Source organism: Mobula birostris, chromosome 21 (assembly GCF_030028105.1).
Source record: "Mobula birostris isolate sMobBir1 chromosome 21, sMobBir1.hap1, whole genome shotgun sequence".
Taxonomy (NCBI): domain Eukaryota; kingdom Metazoa; phylum Chordata; class Chondrichthyes; order Myliobatiformes; family Myliobatidae; genus Mobula; species Mobula birostris.
The window spans coordinates 27,972,680-27,997,378 of NC_092390.1; the positions used below are offsets into that span (position 1 = coordinate 27,972,680).

The following is a 24,699-nucleotide window of genomic DNA, read 5'->3' on the forward strand; positions in this document are numbered from 1 at the left end:
TTAAAAAAATAAGCTTAAGATTCTTATACAAATAAGATTAATCACAGTCCTGAAGAAGGGTCTCATCCCAATACGTCAACTGTCCAATTGCCCCCATAAGATGCCTCCTGACCTGCTGAGCTCTTTCAGTACTCTGTGTTGCCCCGGATTCCAGTATCTGCATCTCCTGCCTCCCAATTAACATTGCTTGTCTGTCTGTGTGTAACGTGTTGCTAATGTTGTACAGTCTAATGTCTCAGAGTCTGACTATACCAAAAAGAAAAGGATGACAGGCAAAAATGGCCAGTTCTCATGAAAACAGAAAGAGTTGGAGAATTTGATATCGAGTCCTGAAGGATGCAACGTGTCCAGCAGAAAATGAAGTATTTGTGTTGGGCCTCACTGTAAAGGTACAGGAGACCACAGGCCAAGGAATCAGAGTGGGAAGGGAATAGTGGCAGATCTCTAGGGCTCAGGGTCACTACTGTGGACCAAGTTCGGACTAAGTCAGACAAGAGTAAATTAATTACTTCTTCACTTGGAAAGATTGTTCAGGTCATTGGATGGTGAGAAGGTGATCAGGAAAGAGGTGGAAGAGCAGGTACTGGTGGTGGTTACGTGCAAAAGAGATGAGGGTGAATAGTAGGCAGGGAGTCACAAAGGAAGCGGTCCCTTCAGTACACTGATGGGGAACAGGTTACAAATGGTTCCCAAATTTGATAGGAATGATTCCTGACCTCACAATCTACCTCATTATGACCTTACACCTTATTATTTAGCTACGCTGCGCCTTCTCTGCGGCTGTTACACTTTCTTCTACGTTGTTAATGTTAACCTTGTACAACCTCAATGCACTGTGTAATGATTTGATCTGTATGAACACATTGCAAGACAAGCCTTTCCCTGTACTTTGGCACAGGTGACAATAATGACGGCGACATGGTAGTGTCGTGTTTAGCACAACGCTTTACCGTACCAGCAACCCAGCTTCCATTCCTGCCACTGTCTGTAAGGAGTTTGTACGTTCTCCCCGTAACTGCATGGGTTTCTTCCAGGTGATCTGGTTTCCACCCACAATGCCTCAGCATCACATTCCTGCTCTTGTATTCTCGACCTCTTGAAATTAATGCTAACATTACATTTGCCTTCGTCACCACCGACTCAAGTTAACCTTTCGGATGTCCTGCACAAGGACTTCCAAGTCCCTTTGCAGATTTTTGGGTTTTCTCCCAGTCTAGAAAACAGTCTGCACATTTATTTCTACTGCCAAAATGCATGACCATGCATTTTCCCACATTGTATTTCGTTTGCCACTTTCTTTCACGTTGTCCTAATCTAAGTCCTGTAGCCCCTCCTCCAATCATATCATCTGCAAACTTGGCAACAAAATCATCTATTCCATCATCTAAATCATTGATATACAGCATAAAAAGCAGTCCCAACACCAACTCCTGCAGAACACCACTCGTCACTAGCAGCCAACCAGAAAATTATTCTTTTATTTCCACTCACTCCTTCCTATCAATCAGCCATTGCTCTAACCATGCTAACTTCCTTGTAATACCATGAACTTTTAACTTGGTAAGCAGTCTCATGTGTGGCACCTTGTTAAAGGCCTTCTGAAAATCCAAATATACATCATCCACCTCATCCCCTTTATCTATCCTATTTGTAATCTCTCAAACAATTCCAACAGGCTCATCAGACAAGATTTTCCCTTAAGGAAATCATGCTGACTTTTTCCTATCTTGTTCTGTGTCACCAAGTATTCCATAACTCTTAACAATTGACTCCAACATCTTCCCAACCACTGAGGTCAGGCTACCTGGTCTATAATTTTCTCTCTGCTGCCTCCTTCCTTTCTTAAAGAGTGCAGTGACATTTGCAATTTTCCAGTCCTCCAAAACCATACCAGACTTCAATGATTCTTGAAAGGTCATTACTAATGCCTCCATAATCTCTACTGCTATCTCTTTCAGAACCCTATGGCATAGTTCATATGATCTGGGTGACATATGCACCTTTAGGTCTTTCAGCTTTTTGAGCAACTAGTCCCTTATAATAGTAACTGCACTCACTTCTCTTCCCTCACATCCTTGAACACCTGGCACACGGCTTGTGTCTTCCACAGTGAAGTTGAGGCAAAATACTTATTTAGTTCATCTGCCACCTTCTTGTCCCCCATTATTATTCTCTCTGGCTTCATTTTTTATCCACTCTCATCTCTCTTTTATTTTTTATATACTTGAAAAAGCTTTTTATATCCACTTTGATATTGTTTGTTAACTTGCTTTTATATTTCATTTTTCCCCTCTAATGATTCTTTTAGTTGCTTTCTGTAGGGTTTTAAAAGCTTTCCAATCCTCTATCTTCCCTCTAATTTTTGCTTTGTTGTATGCCCTGTCTTTTGTTTTAACATTAGCTTTGACTTCCCTTGTCAGCCATGATTGTATCATTTTGCCATTTGTTTTCGGAATACATCCATCCTACACCTTCCTCATTTTTTCCAGAAACTCAAGCCGTTGCTGCTCTGCTGTCATCTCTGTCAGCATCTCCTTCTAATTTACTTCCGCCAACTCCTCTCTCATACCACTGTAATTTCCTTTGCTCCACTGAAATACTGCTACATCAGACTTAACTTTTTCCCCCTATCAAATTTCAAGTTGAACTCAATCATATTGGGATCACTGGCTCCTACGGGTTCCTTTACCTTAAGGTCCCTAATCACCTCCAGTTCATTACATAATACCCAATCCAGTATAGCTGATTCACTAGCAGGCTCAATGACAAACTGCTTTAAAAAACCATCTCATAGGCATTCAACAAATTCACTCTCTTGAGATATATTACCAACCTGATTTTCCCAATCTACTTGCATCTTAAAATCTTCCTTGACTATCATAACATTGCCCTTTTGACATGCCTTTTCTATTTCCTTTGGTAATCTGAGGTTCACAGCCTAGCTATTGTTTGGAGGGTTGTATATAACTGCCATCAGGGTCCTTTTACCTCTGCAGTTTCTTAACTCAACCCACAAGGATTCAACATTTTCCAATTCTGTCACATCTTTCTAATGATTTGATGTCATTCTTTACCAGCAGAGCCGTGCCACCCCTCTGCCTACCTTCCTATCCCTCTGAACGTGTAACCTTGGATATTCAGCTCCCAACTACAACCATCCTTCAGCCACGATTCAGTGATGGCCACAACATACCCAAAAATCTGTAAAAATGCGACAAGATCATCCAGCTTAGTTCTTATACTCTGTGCATTGAGATATAACACTTTGAGTACTTTATTCGCTGCCTTTTTAGATTCTGCATCCCTAATGCATTGATACTCACCCTGCTGGCTGCAATTTTGCCCTTCCTGACAGTCTGACTGTACGCTATCTTCGTTATTTTATCATCTGTCCTATCCTGAGTCCCTTCACTCTGGTTCCCATCCCCCTGCCAAGTTAGTTTAAACCCTCCCCAACAGCTCTAACAGCTCTGCCTGCGAGAACATTGGTCTCCCTCAGGTTCAGGTTCAACCTGTCCTTTTTGTACAGGTCATACCTCCCCCAGAAGAGATCCCAATTATCCAAGAACCTGAAGCCATGCCCCCTGCACCAGTTTCTCAGCATTTATCTGCCAAATCATCCTGTTTCTACCCTCACTAGCACATGGCACAGGGTTCTAGAGACAGAAATATCTCGAGTACTTAAACAGATGCACGGTGCTTAAATCCACATTAGCAGAAGCTTGATGATCAAAATATGACTTTTTCCAGAGCTTCTGACAAATAAATCATAGATTCAACAATGGGTTTTACTGGCCGAGTCCAAAGCATCTAAGGTTGTGTTGATAATTAATGTTCAGCAAATATTGCAATAGATACTAACAAGCCAGGTTTACTTGCTTAAGTGAATGCATGATACACAAATGCCTTGTCATGATAAGCCTGTTATCTGGGCTATTTATTTTACCTAAATTAAACTAACAAGACAACTAGATCATAAAACCTCAACCTTATTTGCAATGCTCACCCTCTGCTCCCTTGATATTTCCCATCTCAGATCCAACACTTTCACCTCCATAACATCTGATGTCATTAATCATCCCCTTTCCTCCAGTTAAATCAGAAGCAAAATCAAAATCAGGCTTAATATCATCCGCACATGTCGTGAAATTTGTTAGCTTTGCCACAGCAATACATCATCATTGAAAAGAAAGAAAAAAACTGAATTACAGCCAATATATATATATTCACTTTAAGTAATTAAATAAGTGGTTCAAAAATAGTAACAAAAAAGTAGTGAGTTAGAGTTCATGGGTTCAATATCCATTCAGAAATCGATGGCAGAGGGGAAAAAGCTGTTCCTGAATCATTGAGTGTGAGCTTTCGGGCTTCTGTACCTCCTTCCCGATGGCAGCAATGAGAAGAGGGAATGACCTGGGTGATGGGGGTCCGAAATGATGATAGTGCATCCTGACAATTCCGCCTTCCCCAACCCCAACTGCAAACTTTTCTATGCCTATCAAGTTCCTACTACCTCACAATCTCTTCCCTCTCGAAGTTCATTAATCAAACTTGCACCCAAGCAAAAACGCAATGCTCTGCTACACCTGGTCTGACTGCAGTTAGTCTGACAGCAATTCATCGTCATCATGTGCCCTCTGTGACGTTAACCACTTCACTCTACATCACAGTTCCAACATCACCACCCCTCTATTCGCACAGTCCAAAGATTCCTTGTCATAAGTTACAAAAGGTTAAAAACACATACCACCAGGCTCAACAATGGCTTCTATACCACTGTTATCAGACTCTTAAACAGACCTCTCATACATCCAAAGTTCATATATGAAGGCAAATTTATTAGCAAAGTACATAAGTCATCACATTCTACCTTGAGATTCACTTTCTTGCAGGCATTTACAGGAAAGCAAAGAAATACTAGAAGTATGAAAAAAACTACACAAAACTAGAAAAAGATTAACTAACAACCAATATGCAAAATAAGATAAATTGTGTAATTATGTAGAACAAAATACTGAGAACGTGTGTAAAGAGTCCTTGAAAGTGAGTCTGTAGGTCGTAGAATAAGTTCAGAGCGGTGAAGGAAGTTATCCATACTGGTTCAGGAGCCGGATATTTGAATGGTAATAATTGTTCCTGAATCTGGTGCTGTGGAACCTAAGGCTCTTGTACCTTCTGTCCGATGGTAACAGCATGGCCTGGATGGTAGGGTCTGTGATTATGGGTGCAACCTTCTTGTGGCAGGCAGCACTGCACGTAAATGGGTTAATAGTGGAGAGGGCTTTGCCTGTGACAGACTGGGCTGTATCCACTACTCTCTTTACCTAATTCTGTTCCTGGGCATTGGTGTTTCCATACCAGGCTGCGATACAACCAGTTAGGATGCTCTTCATTACACATCTTTGGAACTTTATGAAAGCTTTTGTTGTCATGCTGAGTCTACACAGAATTCTAAGGAAACAGTGGTGCTGCTGTGCCTTGTTGTGACGTGCTGGTCCCAGAACAGACCATCTGATATGTCAGCACCAAGGATTTTAAAGTTACTGACCCCTTCCACCTCCAATCCCCCTAATGAGGATTGTCCCATGGAACTTTCAAGCTCCCAGTCCACCTCATCATACCCCTTGAAGTGTGGGGAGACAAACTGCACCTTCTCTGTAACTAAAACACTACATTCTGCATCGTGTTTCTCTTTTTATGACCTCGATGTACTTATTTGTGGAACGCTCTGTCCTGGATGGCGTGCAAACGAAAGCTTCTCACTGTATCTCAGTGCATGTTACAATAATAAACCAGTGCCGACAGCTTCATGGAGAGATTTCCTCATGGCGAGCTCCAAACAGGAGCAGAAACAGTACTCAGCGACAAATCTGTATTTTATTCACACGTTCAAAGGGCTTCACAGCTGTTCACATTTTGTGACACTTCTCTCAAGTCACCCGATCAGGAAGATCACGGCTATTTTCATCTGCCCAGCCCCAAAGCATTATCATTATGTTTGTAGGCAAAGGGAGGAGCAGGCAAAGGGAGACAAGGGTGAATCTTAAAATGTGACAGATGGAAATCTGAGGTGTGAAGCAAAAAAGACACATGGAAACAAGAAAACTTGTCAGAGTTAGATGTATAAAAACTCAAACATCTGTGACTGGAGTTTGGCTTCTCACGATCCCATTGAAGGAGGCTATATTTTAAACTTACAATATTATAATTATGTTTTATTTCCAGAACATTAACATTGCAGTCACACAAACTTGTATTTTCATTACTGGCTGCAAGCCACTTACCTTTCTTGGACTTTGCTCCAATCTTCAGTTTTGATGGCCATGCTATCTGTGTGCTTGTTTCTTCCATAATCTGTTGAAAGATTTGAAAGCTGATGATAGTACCATTCAAATGGCTTGAATGCAAGTTTTATCACTGAACAAAGTAACCAACTGTACAGCACCCTCCCCACTTACCTTCGTGGTTAGGGAACAATCTGACTAAAGATTAAATAATCAGCTACAAACACAAACACCAATTTAGAAGATTGGGGAAAATATTTCAATAAAAAACTCATCTGATGGCTGCCACTACAATCTTTGCACCATTCTGCTGTTTTCATATTATCGTATTTATTCTTGTATTTGTATTTATTACCACCATATATAGTTTACTCTTGGCTTCATATGAATAAGGAATTTCATTACACCCTATTGTATATGACAATCTGTAGCCAGGGATAAATGATAGGCCAGATGTAGAGGAAGACAAAGTCTTAAAAGACTGGAAGACATGGGGACAGTGAAATGACATGAAGCCAAAAAATAATCTGAAGATGAGCAGGTAAAGCTGGAGGCACTGATGGACAGGACATCGATGTGGGTCTCACCAAAGAGCCAAAGATGATGTAATGGCTCTGTTTTGGAGTTTTCATAAAGAAAAAGGCATGTGTCCAGATGTGAAAAATAATTCAAATTTTAAAAGAATATTTCACTTAAGTTGCAATGCCCATGACAATCAGGTTCTCAGGTCAAAATTGTAGCTACACATCTCTTGCTAGAGTCTAGAAGGAGTTGATGTGAGACTCGTAGGATGTCATCGCCTTTTGGTTTCACAATGTTCAGAAGACAACAAATATAGGGTGAGACTAAAAATTACATTGTGTTTTGCCAACCCCCCACTATGTCTTTCACAAATGTGTCAAGACCACCGAAAGCAGGAAAGTGAGGCAGGATGATGGATAAAGATCCCACTGAATGTTAAGACAGAAGCCGGAGTTCATGGTCGGCAGCAATCCCCTTCCCGCGGTTGACTATCAGGCATTATTGCACTGTATATATCATTGGTATAATCGCTCAATGAATAGCTCTGTCCCAAGAACCTGCCTGAGCAGTTGCATGTCATTGAGGCACAGAGATATACAGAATGGAAACAGGCCTTCGGCTCAATTGTGCCCATGCTGACCAAGGTATCTTCCAAGGCGTACAGTCCAGACTCCATAAGGTCCAACACATTTAACATATTCATGCAGAATATTATAGACAAAAGGGCAAAAGTGTAAAACTCTACCAATAACCATTCATCAAGCCACCTCTTGCATTTTGACTGGTTGTGAGATAGGAAGCTTTAGCACCTCTGTAGAGCTGAGCTGGAGGTAATGGATGGCTTGCAGTGTCTCCTAGCACTGTGAGCTTTCATTGCCCCAATCTAACAAATGACTTCCTCCACAACAACTGCCCTTTGTTTCTCAGACTGCCTTCAAAGCATTTTCTGGTTTTGCACTCTATGCCATCCAAAGAAGTTTGCTGAGGTTAACCACCCAAGTGGAAATATCATTAGATTTAACTACATTGTTCATATCAGGGTTTCACAACATACTGAAACGACCGTGCTGTTGCCTTCAATTCTCCTGCCAAAGGCAACCGACAGAGGAATGCTACAATAACAGAGGTTTCCTTGAAGTAATTTTGTGGCAACGTGCTCGCCCTGGAACACCCACCCACAACAAGAAATCAGAAACTCAGAGGAAAGTTGGAACATGGGGTGACTGCCAGGCTACCGCTGTTTGGGAAGGGAAAAAAATGGAAAGTGGTGGGACATGAAAGTAGAAGCAGAGTAGATGGAAATAGGAAAAGGAAATATTAACAGAGGAGAGAAAAAAAGGGAAGAGGAGGGCAATGACAGACTCGTAGGAAGAGGAAGGGAGGGCTAATGCTGAGGTAAAGAAACAGAAGGCTGAGGAAAGGAAAGAAGGAATGGGAGGGGAAAGATACAGAGGAAGGAAGGAGAGTGAATGTGTGAGCCTAAGGCTGGAGAACAAGGACAAGAGCAAATAGAGATGATGGGTGGGGAACAGAAATAAAGTCATCTTCTTCAATCTCAGATTGGTTCTCCTCCCTTCACAACCATGTCCAGATTTCAAAACCCAAGCTTAAGATATGGAGGGACCTACGGCTTCTGTAGGAGGTCGCTCTGGACTTATTTTCATTCTGGATCTGTGAATTCTGTGGTCATGAAAACAGAGAGCATAGAAAACGGTCCGTCCATCCCACTTCATCCATGCCAATCATAATGCCCATCTCTGCCAAACCCACTCACCTGCATTTGATCCATATCCATCTAAACCTTTCCTATCTATCTACCTATCCAATTCCTTTTATGCATTGTAAATAAGACTGCTCTACCATCTCGTTCCATAAGTCCATGAAATCTTGCCCATCAGCTCTCTATGAAGTTCCTACGCTCTCATTGTAAAACATGCCTTCTAGTTCTACATTTCCCTTGCCTGATTTACCTCTTGTATTTTTCAGAATCAGAATCAGCACTAGGTTTCATATCACCAGCATAAGTCTTGAAATTTGTTAACTTTGCGGCAGCAGTACAATACATGATAATATAGAAGAAAAAAGTGTATATACATATATTAAACAGTTAAATTTAAAATAGGGAAAAAACAGAATTTTTTTTTTTAAAAAGTTAGGTAGTGTTCTTGGGTTCAATGTCCATTTAGAAATTGGATGACAGATGGGAAGAAGCTGTTTCTGAATAGCAGAATGTATGTCTTCATGCTTCTGTACCTCCTTCCTCTTGGTAACAATGAAAAGAGGAAGTGTCCTGGATAATGGGGGTCCTTAATAATGGACGCCTCCTTTCTGAGGCTCTGCTCCTTGAAGACGTCTTGGATACTACAGAGACTAGTACCAATGATGGAGCTGACTAATTTTACAACTTTCTGCAGCTTCTTTCAATCCTGTGCTGTAGCCCCCCCCCCATACCAGATAGTGATGCAGCCCGTGAGAATTCTCTCCACAGTATATCTGTAGAAGTTTTAGTGTTTCAGATGACAAACCAAATATTCTCAAACTCTTAATGAAAGATAGCCACTGTCTTGCCTTCTTTATAGCTGCATCGATATGTTGGGACCAGGTTAGATCCTCAGAAATCTTGGCACCCAGGAACTTGAAATTGCTCACTCTCTCCACTTCTGATCCTTCCATGAGAATTAGTTCATGTTCCCTCATCCTACCCTTTCTGGTCCACAATCAGCTCTTTAGTCTTACTGATGTTGGGTGCAAGGTTGTAGCTGCTGCGAAACCACTCATCTAGCTGGTATTTCTCATTCCTGTATGCCCTCTTGTCTCCATCTGAGATTCTGCTGACATTGGTTGTATCAGTGGCAACTTTATAGATGGCATTTGAGTTACACCTAGCCACACAGTCATGGGTATACAGAGAGTAGAGTAATGGGCTAAGCACACACCCCTGAGGTCCACCAGTGTTGATCATCAGCGAGGAGGAGATATTATCACCAGATTGTGGTCTTCCAGTTAGAAAGTCAAAGATCCAATTGCAGAGAGAGGTACAGAGGTCCAGGTTCTGTAGCATATTTATCAGGACCGTGGGAATGATGGTCTTTAACGCTGAGCTATAGTCAATGAACAGCATCCTGACATAGGTGATTATATTGTCCGAGTGATCTAAAGCCATGTGAAAAGCCATTGAGATTGTGTCTGCTGTAGACCTATTGCAGAAAAAGGCAAATTGAAGTGGGTCCAGGTCCTTGTAGAGGCAGGAGTTGATTCTAGCCTTGACCAACCTCTCGAAGTATTTCATCACTGTAGACGTGAGTGCTACTGGACGACAGTTTATAAACCTCTGTAAGATTATCCCTTAGCCTCCTACACTTAAGTGAAAATAGACTCACCCTAACCAACCTCTCCTCATAACTACAATCCTCCATTCCAGGAAACATCCTGGTGAATAACTACTGCATTCCTTCTGTTGCTAACACATTCTTCCCATAGTGTGATGACCAGAAATGTACACAATACTCTTAAGTATTGCTTAACTGATGTGTTTTCTACAGCTACAAACATGAGTTGAGTAGGTAAGGAAGACGAAAGCAATGTAAGCATTCATTTTGAAAGGACTCTAATATAAAGAAAGAATGTAATGCTTATGCTTTATAAAGCATTAGTCAGAACACACGGAGTATTGTAAGCAGATTTGGGCCCCTTCTCTAAGAAATGATGTGCAGGCATTGGAGAAGGTCCAGAGGAAGTTCACAACAATGATCCTGAAAGTGAAAAGGTTACCATATAAGCTGGAGTTTAGAAGAATGGGGGGGGGGGTGGTGAGGCATGTGGGTTTCATTGAAACCTATCAAATATTGAAAGTCCTGGATAGAGTGGAAGTCCCCAATAGCTTGGGAGTCTACGACCAAAGGGCACAGCCTCAGAATATAAGGATGTCCCTTATATGAGGAGAATTTTCTTTAGTCAGAGGGTGGTAAATCTGTGAAATTCACCGCCACAGATGGCTGTAGAGGACAAGTCATTGGGGATATTTAAAGCGGAGACTAATAGGTCCTTCATTAACAGGGGCATCAAAGGTTACGGGGAGTGCTCTGAGTCCATAAGCTTCTAAACTTTTTAACACTATCTTGAGATTTTGGAAATGTTCCTCGTCATCCTCTCCAGCAATGCTGAGAACCCGGGCAGCCTTGCATCACCTGATTCATAGCTTTTTGTCAGAGTGCAGGTGCAGGTGCAGGTGCAACTCCAGAAATAAGCCTACTATAGTGATAAAGCTCTTTCTGAGTGTTTATGGTGAGAAGCACTTTGGACTCTCCTTCCATTTCCATCTGAGGTAGGCCTGACAGACCCATCCTTCTTGGCTACTGGGACCACTGGTGCTGTTCATGGGCTCCAGTCAACCTTGGAAAGAATTTCTTCAGTTTTCTTGCAGACTAGCTCACTGGCCTCTTTATTATGATCGTATAAGTAACCAGACAGGCTTTGTAAAACTTGGGTGTGGCATTTTCACTTAACACTATCTTGCCCTTGACACGTTTGAGTTGTCAGTGTCATCCGTGAACACTACTGTAGCGTCATTCAGTACCTTTCTTAACTCACCTTCAGTTAGCTCTGTTGCAGGGGATGTTTCATGCAAATAGTAGTTGTCTCAGCCAATCACAGCCCCACAATGTTGTCCCTCCCTGTTTTTACCATATGCAAGCTCAATGTGGCTTGTTGGTTGTTGTATTTCACTGCTATAAATGTCATTCCCACCGAGTTGCCTTTTCTCTAGTACAAGTTTTTAGTTGGATAATTGAAGACTTCAGTTTAGCATCTTTGAAATGGTGTTCAAACTCTTTTTTTTTTGTAATGACCAAAACAGTTGAGTCAATGTCCAACACTATTTGAATTAATTTGCCGTTCGCTTCTGGTAAGCCATATTGGTCATCTCGTGTTAGTTTTCTCAATGTAAATCTCAAGGTTACCTAGCCCTGTGTCACTATCATCACTATCATACTTTTTTTGTACCTGAGACCTTGGTCTTCAGTTCTTTCTCGGCAAACCTTCGATGGGGGCCATGAATGTTTGGCGTCAAGAACGAACGAACGAACGCGCGCGCACACACACACACACACACACACACACACACACACACACACACGACCTATAATAATCACAAACACAAACTGATTCAGATACAGCCTGATCATTGGTGGAAACTATTATTTTCTGGATGAAAGCTCGTACAATTGAGTTTTGTTTCACAAGATCAGTATGTCTCCATTTACAGTGTGATACTGTTTCAGCTGTTCACAAAAGGTATCAACTTCAAAAATGTGCAATAGCTGCTATACATTTTCCCTCCAGATCTTACGTGGTAATAAACTGACCCAAGTTAACAGTCTGCATGTCCAAGTAAAAACTGGCATAATAACACATTGCCCAGTTATTGCCACACACAGGCAATTATCCAAATCCAGGCCATGGTGCAATAAAGTGGAACATTATTTAATTCTATCACCTTCAATTGGGAGAAGGGAAAATAAGTATAATTGAAACACAAGGTGAAAACAAAGAATTCGCTTTTGAGAGCTCATCCAAATATTAACTAATGCTTTGTTTCAGTGCTGGGAAATTCAAACATTTCCTCAACAATCTTTTCATGACCAAGCCATAAAATAAAATCATCGTGCTAATGAAGACTAAAACTATTACACACTGTAATCATTAAGAGAGTGAAGATTCTTTACTGAAGGTTTACTGAGAGAGAACTGAAGGCCAAGGTCTCAGGTACACCTGACTGGAGTTTACTGGCTAGTAGTGCTTCTAAGCAGGTGTGTGAGCAGATACTGCCAATGTGAACTTTCTTCAGCTACGGTCTGCTCATGAAAAGTCTTCCAAGAAAAAGTTCATAATCACATTAAAAGCAACAGAAATCTTCTGACATACTAAGGTAAAATATTAGTCTCTCGCCAGAATACAATACCCACTAGTGGAATCCTAAACAAGCACATTACAGTTATTTTCAATACCAAGTCAAGCCTATTATTTACAAGAGGGCTGTTACCAGCAAGGCAATAAATAGAGAGTTGGGTTATGAGATTAACCTAAGTAGTTACACCTTTGCCTAGCATGTATGATGGATTAAGTGGACTGCTCCTGTAAGGAATATTTAATTTCTGGAGGCAAAATATCACCTGAGAAGTGGCAGATTTTTGAAACTACCCAGTTACAACCGTACTTAAAAAAACAATTAATTTACTAGGAACTCTAATTGCCATACAAAAGTGCAGATTTAAATGACCAGCTTTGATATACAAAATTTGGACACAACTTCAAAAGTTTCTTTGTGCAAGATGAACAAAAACTGGGTTTTAATATTTCATTCGATATGCAGTGTCTGGGATGCAACCAGTAAATAACTTCTGTGAAGATCTGGTTATATGACATTACCAGCTTGTTATTTTTAAATTGTTGGCACCATTCTACAGTAATAACTGATCAGGGATTATAGTAATATGAATTGCTGATTCTGATGGCTCCCATTTGGTTCTTTGATACAGCTACTTTCTATTCTCAGCCTTCAATACCAATGGTAAATGCACAGACTATTTTAGTTATGTATTAACTGTATGAAAATCTGACATTAATTTCCTCATACATTTGGACCAGTAATGAATTGCAAATTCAGTAACAGGAGTTACAATTCTATTGTGATTTAATGGATTAAAATGCCCCAAAGCTCTGTGTAGGTGCATCATCAATCAGAATTTGACTGAGCCAATTTGAGATATTAAAATAGATTTCTAAAGCTTACTCAAAGAGGTAATATTTCCTGATGGTATCAAATAGATTGTATTCCTTCAAACAACACGCACATCTGCCATTTGGTTTTACTACACACATTATTAACTCCACAAATAAACCTTCTGTACCATAAAAAATTACACTTTCTTCTAAAAAGAGCTGACTACTCAAATTTCAATGTCATCATATGGCCCGGCTTAAACAGCACGTTGGATATTGTTGCTCTTATTCATTTGTAGGATTGTCCCTCCCTAATTTTCTTCGCAAAAGCTGAGCCACTTTCTTGGTCTGCGGTGGTCCACTGAGCTGCTGAATCAGAATCAGGTTTATTATCACTGATGTGTGTTGAGAAAATTTGTTGTTCTGCAGCAGCAGTTCAGTGCAATAGATATTTTAAAAATGAATAGGGAGTTCCAGGATGTAGACCAACAACCAAAGAGGTACGGGGATACATTTCCATGTTCAGATGGTTCACGGTTTGGAGGGGAACCCAAATGGGAACCAGCACTTGCCTGTTGCTACCTGTCTTTCCAATGGGCAGAGATTGTTGTAGCAGCCAAGGCCAAGTGCTGCAGTGCATCTTGCAGGAAATATGCTCTGTGGCCAGGGTTCACTACCGGAGGAGAAAAGGAATGTTTTATACTGGAGAACTGGGCACCAGATTCTAATTTATTTATCACATGAACATTGAGACATGCAGTGAAATGCATCATTTGCGTCAACAGCCCAATACACTTCAGATGGGCTGGGGGCAGCCCACAAGTGTTGCCAACATAGCATCTGCACCATGCTTGGTGGAAAAAACAGAACACAAGTAACAAAACACACCCTGTTCCCCCCCCCCCTCTCTCTCTCTCTCACACACACACACAGCCTTCCAACATCAGACTGGCCACCTCTGGACTCCAGGCCCCCGCAGATTCGTGTAGAAATTGGGCACAAACCCAGGGCTCCAGCCAATGGGTCTCAACTTCTGGATATCTAAGCGACTTCTGGACTTTGATCTTAGAAGTCAACCCCAGGACTGCCAATGACAAGTGAGGACTCTGGATGAGGAACCCAAACTCCAGCCCTTGAACTCTGTTCTTGCTAATCTAATGACGGGCCCTAAACAGTAGGCCCCGAACTCTGGTCTTGCCTACTTGTGCACCTAGGCGGTCACTGGCCCTCATTTCTCCTGTCCATATGGAACTCCGATCCATCCCGGAGTGTGCGCCAATGACTCGTTCACCGAGGGCGGGGGGGGGGGGGGAGGGGAAGAACCAGTCCTTGCCATCACTAGCCCGCTATTCGAGAACAGATATCCTTTGTCTGTGCCCTTGAAGTGCAAAGCAGAGGTACAGTCTCGAGCCTGACCTCATCAGTGCCCATGATGGAGCTGGCTGAGATGATAACCCACTGCGGCTGTTTCCTCTCCTGACCAGTGGCCCCTCCATACCACACAGTAATGCAAGCAGTCAGAATACTCTCCACAAAACATCTGCAGAAATTTGATCATCTTTAGTGACATACCAAATCTCTTCTAATGAAATACAGTCCACCCCAACATCCCTGTCTCTAAACCCTAACCTGCTCTCTCTGACCTCAAAACCATTCCTGTGAGCCTACAAAGAAACTCAGACTGAGCCAAGCAAATCAGCTACAGTACATCAGCATGGATGGTGCAGTGCTCTCCGAACTTTGAGGGAGCTGCGCTCATCCAGGCAAGAAGAGGGCCATTCATCTCATCCTGACTTGCAGCCTTTAGGGAGTGGAACACAAGAAACAGAAACAGCAATAGGCGACTCTAGTGTCTGCTCCGCTGATCAATACCACCATGGCTGGCCTTTTATGTTAATGGCGCATTCCTCCACTGTCAGAATCAGAATCAGAATCAGATTCATGAAATTTGTTGTTTTGCGGCAGCAATGTAATGCAATACATAAAATATATTATACATTATAACAAGAAATGTATATAAAAAATTAAATGAATAATGCAAAAATGGTGAAGTAGTGTTCATGGTTCATTCAGAAATCTAACGTCAGAGAGGAAGAAGCCACTCCTAAAATGTGGAGTGTGTGCCTTTGGGCTGGGGGTCCTTAACGATGGATGCCACTTTTTTAAGGTATCGCTTTTTAAAGATGTCTTCAATGGGAAGGCGAGTGCTCCTGATGGAGCTGGGTGAGTTTACGGCCCTCTGCATCTACTTCCGCTCCTGCGCAGCGGCCCCTCCATACCGGATGGTGATGTAACCAGTAGAATGCTCTCCACTGTACACCTGTCGCAATTTTCTAATCTCCTCAGACTCCTAGTGAAATATAGCTGCTGGTGCACTCCCTCTGTATTTACATCAGTATGTTGGGCCCAGCGTAGATCTTCAGAGATGTTGACACATAGGAACTTGAAACTGCTCACCCTTTCCACTGCTGACCCCTCGATGAGGACTGTTGTGTGTTCCCTCAGCTTCTCCTTCCTTAAAGTCTACAATCAGTTCCTTGGTCTGACTGAAGCTGAGTGCAGGGTCGCTGTTGCAACTCCATAGTCACAATTGTGACTCAACACCAATACCAGTGGGCTGGCCACATCATCCGCATGCCTGACTCCCGCCTCTCCTGTTCAGCCAACTCAAGGGTGCAAAGCACACTCCTGGAGGGCAGGAAAAGCGGTTCAAGGACAATATCAAGATCCACCTGAGGAAGGGCCACATCAACCTGAATGATGGGAGAAATTAGCACCGGATAGGGAAAGCTAGAGAAGGACTGTCTATGAGGGGACTGCACCCCTCGAAGAATACCTCTAACATGCTGCAGAGACCGTGGCTTGAACGGAAGGAGAGACCTGAAAAACACTGCAATAGGATTTGTGGATCACAGATTGGCCTCTTCAGTCATCTCAAGGCCCACAAGTGACCAGATCAACCACCAGGAGAAGAATCATACTCGACTACGAGTGATTGCTGATGACTATGATGTTGCAAAATCACTCAGCCTATCTATCTCATTCCTTTACACCTCCTTGCCACCATCTGTGATTCTGCCGACAACAGTTGTGCCATCGAGGAATTTATAGGTGGTGTTTAATTGATGTGGGGTATTAACACCATATCCTTTGATTCCTTTAATGTCCATTAATGATGTTAGTCATGCATCATTAGGTACCCAGCCTCTGCCTCAGCCTCAAAGGCAGATTATTTAAGCCACTGTTATTCTGGGTTCTGGTCAGCGGTGACCCACAGAATATTAACGGGAGAATTGGCAGTACTGGCTGGTGACTATCAAAAGTGGGAGTTAAGGCCCTTCTTAGTCAAAGTGCCTCCTGACACTTGCATGGTTCAAATGTGACTCCACACATTACTGAATGCTGCCTATATTTTGCAGCTCTGTGAAGTGGAAGATGATTGTAATTCTTGTATACCTTTCAGCACCATTTAAAAGTCTTTGTGTAAGAAAGCATCCTGCAATCACTGATTGCTTCATTACCCAAAGAGTTTAAAGTAGTGCTGAGAGTTATGCAATCCTCAGCAAACTTGCCAATTTTTACCCTGAAGATAAGGTCACTGATTATGCAGCTGAGATGCCTCAGACACTGTCCAAATAACTCCTGCAGCCACAATCCGCTGTTCAAATGTTTGGTCTCCAACAATTATAACCACCTTCCACTTCCCAATACTTCTCACAACATTGGTGACTTGTTACTTGTTTTTTCTTCTGTTTGTCTCCTGACTAACTAGTGCTAACTAGTTGGATACCAGCTGCATGGTAATTTATCCAATTTGTACTCGTTGAGTTGTGGAAGTTATTTCACAGTGGGGACCCTAATTCCATATATCCAACCTCCCTTGGCTGATGACTCTTTCTGAGGCAAGATTATGAGGGTATAGATAAAGTACATACATGCAGGCTTTTTCCCTTGGGTTGGTTAAGACTAGAACTAAAGGTCATAAGTTTAGGGTGAAAGGTGAAATATTTAAGGGGAATGTGAGGGGGATCTTCTTCCCTCAGAGGGTGGTGCAAGTGTGGAACGAGCTGAGAACAGAAATCGTGGATGTAGATTCGACTCAGCATTTAAGGGAAGTTTGGATAAATCCATGGATGAGGAGTATGGTGTGCTATGGTGAGGGTAGATGGAACTAGACAGAGAAACAGATCGGCATTAGCTGGGCTGAAGGGCCAGATTCTGAACTGTAGTACTCTATGCCTCAAACAACACTCAAACTAGTTGTAAAGTCTTTAGCCACATCACAACTAAAACCTGCACATTTAGCAGGGAGCAGGGATTGTACTCAGAGCTTCCATGTTGAAGCACATGACTAAATTTAGTCAAACAGCTAAATGTCAGGCATAATTCATTTTAGCAATAGGCACTTTAATACTTAAGGATTATCATGAACGACAATCGCAAATCGCTTACTCTATTTGCTTCGACCATCAAAATGTCCCTCAGAAACATCACTTTCTTTCTGATGTGGTTACTGCGGTGCATGCAATAAAGTACCAACTCCCAGTGACTGATCGTACAGTAAATTACCAGCTCCCAGAGACTGATCACACAGTAAACTACCAGCTCCCAGAGACTGATCACACAGTAAACTACCAGCTCCCAGTGACTGATCATACAGTAAATTACCAGCTCCCAGTGACTGATCACACAGTAAACTACCAGCTCCCAGTGACTGATCACACAGTAAATTACCAGCTCCCAGTGACTGATCGTACAGTAAATTACCAACTCCCAGTGACTGATCACACAGTAAATTACCAACTCCCAGTGACTGATCACACAGTAAACTACCAGCTCCCAGTGACTGATCACACAGTAAATTACCAACTCGCAGTGACTGATCACACAGTAAATTACCAGCTCCCAGTGCCTGATCACACAGTATAGTACCAACTCCCAGTGACTGATCACACAGTAAATTACCAACTCGCAGTGACTGATCATACAATAAATTACCAACTCCCAGTGACTGAGCATACAGTAAACCTGATTTGTCAAAGAACCCAAGAAATACAGTACTTTGAAATTAATTCATCTGATTTTCTTGAGCTGGAAAACCTACAGTCAAACACAAAACATCACTACTGATTCTCCAATAGAAGTGGAAATTATATTTCCTATTATGCTCACTAATGTGTCAGGTTTATTGTATGGTCCCGGAACATAAATTTCTCTGAACTCAGATAATTACTCTCCCTTCCTCCTACCCTCTTTTTCCATTCCACATTCTGGTTCCTCATTTACCTGTTCTCTTCTCACCTGCCCATCATCTCCCATGGGTGCCCTCCTCCTTCCCTTTCTTCCATGGTCCATTGTCCTCTCCTATCAGATTCCTTCTTCTTCAACCCTTTATCTCTTCCACCTATCACCTCACAGCTTCTCAGTTCATCCCCTCCTCTTCTTCTAGTTCCACCTATCACCTGCTAGCTTGTACTCCTTCCCGTCCTCCCACCTTTCTTATTCTGACTTCGTCCCCCTTTCTTTCCAGTCCTGATGAAGGGTCTAGGTTTGAAATGGCGGCTGTTTATTCCCCTCCATAGATGCTGCCTGACCTGCTGAGTTCCTCCAGCATTTTGTGCGCATTGTACAGGTAGCACAACTTGGCATCATCTTGTGTCAACATCTATGTTCATAGTTCAGCATAATTCATCTGTGCTGAAGCACAAAATCCATGAATCCAGGTGGTATCACAAGTACTGTATAGTGGTCACACTTCCACCAAACAGTGAAGCATGACAATAATGCTACACAATTACATATTGAGCTGAGTTTGATAATTTGCAATTAACTTATTGTACACTCAGTGGCCACTTTATTAGGTCTAGTGGCCACTGAGTGTACAGGAACATAAATAAAGTACTGCAAGGGAAGTTATCCAGCAAATAAGCTTAACCACAAAACAATACTAACCACATAAGTATTGATTAAGTACTTTTTCAGCTGGACTGACGGCATAAAATACACAACTAAAACAGCAACTCCTTTCCTGATTTGTTGTTCCTGTATAGTTTTTCATAAATTCCTATTGCATTTCTTTATTTTCCAGGAAATGCAAGGAAATGCATCTCAAGGTAGTATATGATGACATATATGTACTTCGATAATAAATTTACTTTGACTTTGAAATATGCATCAGAATTAATTCTATTTCAAACAGCGGAAAACTGGATCAGTAGATTTGAGAACGGCACCAAGTTTGGGTTGTATGGACAGTGAGGAAGACTATCAAAGCTTGCCATGGGATATGAACCAGCTGGGAAAATGGGCTGAAAAAAGACAGATGGGATTTAATGCAGACAAGTGTGAGGTGTTGCACCTTGGGAAGACAAATCAAGGTAGAATTTACACGGTAAGTGAGAGGGCACTGAGGAGTGTGGCGGAACAGTGGGATCTGAGAGTACAGATCCATAATTCCTTTACAATAGCATCACAGGTAGATAGGGTCTTAAGTGAGAGCTTTTGGCATATCTGCTTTCAAAGATCAAAGTATTGAATACAGGATTAGGAAGTTATGTTGAAGTAGCACAAGACATTGGTGAGGCCTAATTTGGAGTATCGTGTCAATTCTGGCTACCTACCTACAGGAAGGATATCATCAAGATTGAAAGAATGCAGAGAAAACTTACAAGGCTGTTGCCAGGACTTGAGGACCTGAGTTATGGGACAGGTTGGTCAGAGTTAAGATGGCACCAAGTGGCTGCCTGTTTGAGTTCATCTGGGGAAAGAAGCTTAGTTCCTCTCTTTAATGTCTCTTTTATCCCTTTTCGAGGTGGTTGGGGTTCTGTCGAGGCCCTGATTTGCAAGTGGTACTCAAACTGCTTTTTTTTTTTTTTTTTTTGCAGTGGATAAGTTCCTATTCCGGGAGCTCGTAGGCCAACTGTTTTCCGACATTCTCCAGGCGCGGCCTAGAAGATGGCGCCTCCAGACTGTGGCCCTGCATGACCCTGTGGATGACCAATTTCAGGCTGGTGTTGCTGACTGAGGCGTTATGGAAGATGAGGTTCCAACATCAAGATTTCTTTGGGGTTCTAACATCAGGATTTCGCTACAGTGGATGTATGGAAAAGACTACAATATTGTCTCCCCTTTCACTGAGAAATTTTGTGATATCTCCCTGGGGCTTGTCAGTGGGAGAGAGAGCCTGCAGCATATCCAACTGACAGGTAAACAATAGTTTTTGTTGACTGCAGATCATGGTCTCTCATTGGGTGCTTTGCTGTTGCTTGGTGGGTGGTGGGCACTGATGCTTTTTGCTGAAACGGGGGCATTGATGCATTAATGCCTGATGCTGCTTGTGCGAGGGAGGGGGGAGAGGGGTCTTTGGGGTTCTAACATTTTTCTGTTGTTCATTCTTTTAGGGTTCTTCTGTGTTTTGTGGATGTCTGTGAAGATAAGTATTTAGGTTGAATACTACATTTATTCTTTGATAATAAACAGAACCATCTGAATAAGTTTAGGACTTTATTTGCTGGAGTTTAGGCAAATAAGGGGAGATTTGAGGGAGGTATATAATATTACGGCAGGGTATAGATATCTATAAAAAGTATTCACACCCCCTTGAATGTTTCCATGTTTTATTGTTTTACAACATTGAATCACAGTGAATTTAATTTGGCTTTTTTGACACTGATCAACAGAAATACAAATATAAAACAGAAAATTATTGATTGCATAAGTACTCACCCCCTTTAATATGACACACCAAATCATCATTGGTGCAGCCAATTGGTTTTAGAAGTCACATAACTAGTTAAATGAAGATCACCTGTGGGCAGTCAAGGTGTTTCAATACACCTTGTAAAAATACACCTCTATCTGGAAGTTTGAACGACTGGTGTGTCGGTATTGTGGCAAAAACTGCACCATGAAGACAGCATAACACTCCAAGCAACTCCATGAAAAGGTTATTGAAAAGCACGTCAGGAGATGGATACAAAAAAATTTCCGGGTCACTGAATATCCCTTGGAGTACAGTTAAGTCAAGAAATGGAAAACATATGGCACAGCCGTAAATCTGCCGAGAGCAGGCCATCCTCAAAATCTGAGTGCCCATGCAAGAAGAGGATTAGTGAGGAAGGCCAACAAGAGACCTATGACAACTCTGGAGGATTTACAAGCTTCAGTGGCTGAGATGGGAGAGACTGCACATACAACAACTGTTGCCCAGGTGTTTCACCAGTCGCAGCTTTATGGGAGAATGACAAAGAGAAAGCCACTGGAGTAAAAAAAATCCCATGAAATCTTGGCTAGACTTTGCCAAAAGGCATGTGGGAGACTCTGAAGTCAGCTGGAAGAGGTTCTATGGTCTGATGAAACCAAAATTTAGCTTTTTGGCCATCAAACTAAACTCTATGTTTGGCGTTAGCCAAGCACCACACATCAAAAACACACCATCCCTACTGTGAAGCATGGTGGTAGCTGCATCATGCTGTGGGGATGCTTCACTGCAGCAGGCCCTGGAAGGTTTATGAAGATAGAGGGTAAAATGAACGCAGCCAAATAAAGGGAAATCCTCATGGAAAACCTGATGCAGTCTGCAAGAGAACTGCGACTTGGGAGAAGATTTGTTTTCCAGCAAGACAATGACCCTAAACATAACGCCAAAGCTACACAGGAATGGCTTAAAAACAACAAAGTTAATGGCCTGGAGTGACCAAATCACCAGACCTCAATCCAATTAGAACTTATGGCTGGACTGGAAAGGGCTGTTCACTCATGATCCCCATGCACTCTGACAGAGCCTGAATAGTTTTGTAAAGAATGGGGAAAAGTTGCAGTGTCCGGATGTGCAAAGCTGATAGAGACCGATCCACACAGACTTAAGGCTGTAATTGCTGCCAAAGGTGCATCTACTCAATACTGACTTGAAGGGGCTGAGTAATTAAGCAATCAATTATTCTGTGTTTAATAACTGTAACAAATTTAGACCAATTTGTAGAAGTCTGTTTTCACTCTGACACGAAAGAGTCTTTTCTGTTGATCAGTGTCAAAAATGCCAAATTAAATCCACTGATTCAATGTTATAAAACATGAAAACTTCCAAGTGGGGGGGAGGTGAAGACTTTTTATTGGTTCCATGGGTTAAATGCATGCAGCTTTTTCCACTGAAGTTCGGTGAGACGAGAACCAGAAGTCATGGGTTAAGAGTGAAATGTTAAAGGGGAACATGAGTGGGAACTTCTTCACTCAGAGGGTAGAGAGAGTGCGAAATGAACTCTCAGCAGAAGTAGTGGAATCGGGTTCAATTTCAACATGCAAGAGAAATTTGGATGGGGGTGTATGGAGGCCATAATCTGGATGCAGGTCAATGGGACTAAGCAGCATAATAATTCGGCATGGACTAGATGGACAAAAGGGCCAGTTTTGAGCTACAGTATTCTATGACTCTGACTTTTAGGTCATCATGCACTTAGTAGCATTAATAGTTGGGTTAATAAATAAGGCTGTCATGTAGTATATAATCCTATAATTTAATTCTGGCTCTCATTTGTCTCTTTTTAAGTGATAGTGGTAATGTTTTCCAAAGAGTTTGGTAAGGTTTTCTAAAGAGTTTGAACCAGGTTCTGGTTGCATCCTGCCTTGATAATTCATCTTATCTGGAGATACAGTACGGTAACAAGCCTTCTGGCCCAATGAGCCCTCATCACCCAATTACACCCATGTGACCAATGACCCAACTAACCAGAGTACCGAGAGGAAATGCACAGGGCCGCTGGGAGAACGCACAAGCTTCTCACAGACAGCAGTGGGATTGAACCTGGGTCACAGGTGTTGTAATAGCATTATGTTAACCACTACACTACTGTACCGCCCATAATATATAGACTTACTACATTCAGTCTCTGTTGAAGATCAAATCCATTTGGTAATACAATTGACTGAATCAATTAACATGCTGCTAAAATCTAAGCTCCTGGAATGGCTTCCTAGGACTCAGTTGTAAAGGAGAAGCACATTGAAATGCAACTTTACTTCCATATAAATCGGTCAGTCCACCATAATTATCCAGGGGAAGTACCAGCTTTAGTGCCAAGAAACTCTGAGGGAGTGCAGCACGGGAAGGTGGAGGAGATTGAGGAATCTGGATATCATAACTATGTTTAAGAGGCACAGGGTAGATGTAGACAGATACACTCGTGGGCAAATGGGATTCCTGTCAACAGGCAAAAAGGTCCATGTGAACGTAGTGGACTGATGGGACTGTTTCTCTATTGTGTGACTCTAAGCCTCTAAGTCGAATAATGTGAGAGTGAAGGGCAGGCTTCTTTTTAGCAATGTCTCTCATCAGCATCTGACCTCTAACATCCCTCCAATAGCAAGCAATCACCACTCAATTCATCAACCTTTGTCTATATCACAATTATGATTATGTACAAGTTTAATGTGACAGATAGAGAGCTTTCTGATTTATTCTGTCAATAGCTTCAGCAGAAATCTGACAGACGTGTAGATAATAAAAACTAAGCAATGTAGGTCTTGCACTATCCGCAAAAAGACAAACTGTTCACTCTTCAGGTCGAGAGCTTAAATATAAACACTGTTTCCCTTTCCACTGATTTTGCCTGACCTGCTAAATATCTCCAGCATTTCAGTTTTCCAGCATCTGCAGTTTTTGCTGATTTGGCTGTAGTTCTTAGTTTTAGTAAAAGGGTTGCAAGCTTCAAGTGAACTGGAATCCATACTCTCCACATACAACATTTCCATTTGGAAAACTAGTGGAAGAGGAAATCCAAGCGCTCAGCCCAAAGGAGCTGAAGGCGCCAAGAGAATGTTAAGTAACCGGTCCATTGTGGAATGATCATGGTTCTGTTGTTATGAAGCACTGTTGGACCCTAGTACCTTGTTGTGTTCTATTAGTCCATTTGCGAAAGAAAAGATTAGACCAACTAGGTTCATAAGTCTGGGCTTATTAAGCTATATGCAACAATTCTCTAAGATCAGCAGTCTCATCCGGTGCTTGAAGACAAATATTTTCAGGAAAACAGAATAACTTGCAACAGTGTAACCTGAAGTACAATGTGAAAATTAAAAACTGCAGATGCTAGAAACCTGAAATAAAAGCAGAATATGAAGCCCAAGTCAGTGTTCCCAGCACTATTTACAGTAGAATCTATTGAGAGGGAGAGGAAGG

General features: G+C 41.9%; 1 protein-coding gene across 4 annotated transcripts in view; it reads right to left on the reverse strand.

Moving 5' to 3' along the window:
* The window catches only part of LOC140185694 (protein bicaudal C homolog 1-like), a 340,760-nt gene that overhangs the window by 147,227 nt on the left and 168,834 nt on the right, over positions 1–24,699 (reverse strand). For all 4 annotated transcript variants that reach the window (XM_072239227.1, XM_072239226.1, XM_072239225.1 and 1 more), the window contains exon 3: positions 6,285–6,354. In XM_072239227.1, coding sequence (XP_072095328.1) covers positions 6,285–6,354 — 70 coding nt within the window. The remainder of the gene's footprint in view (positions 1–6,284; positions 6,355–24,699) is intronic.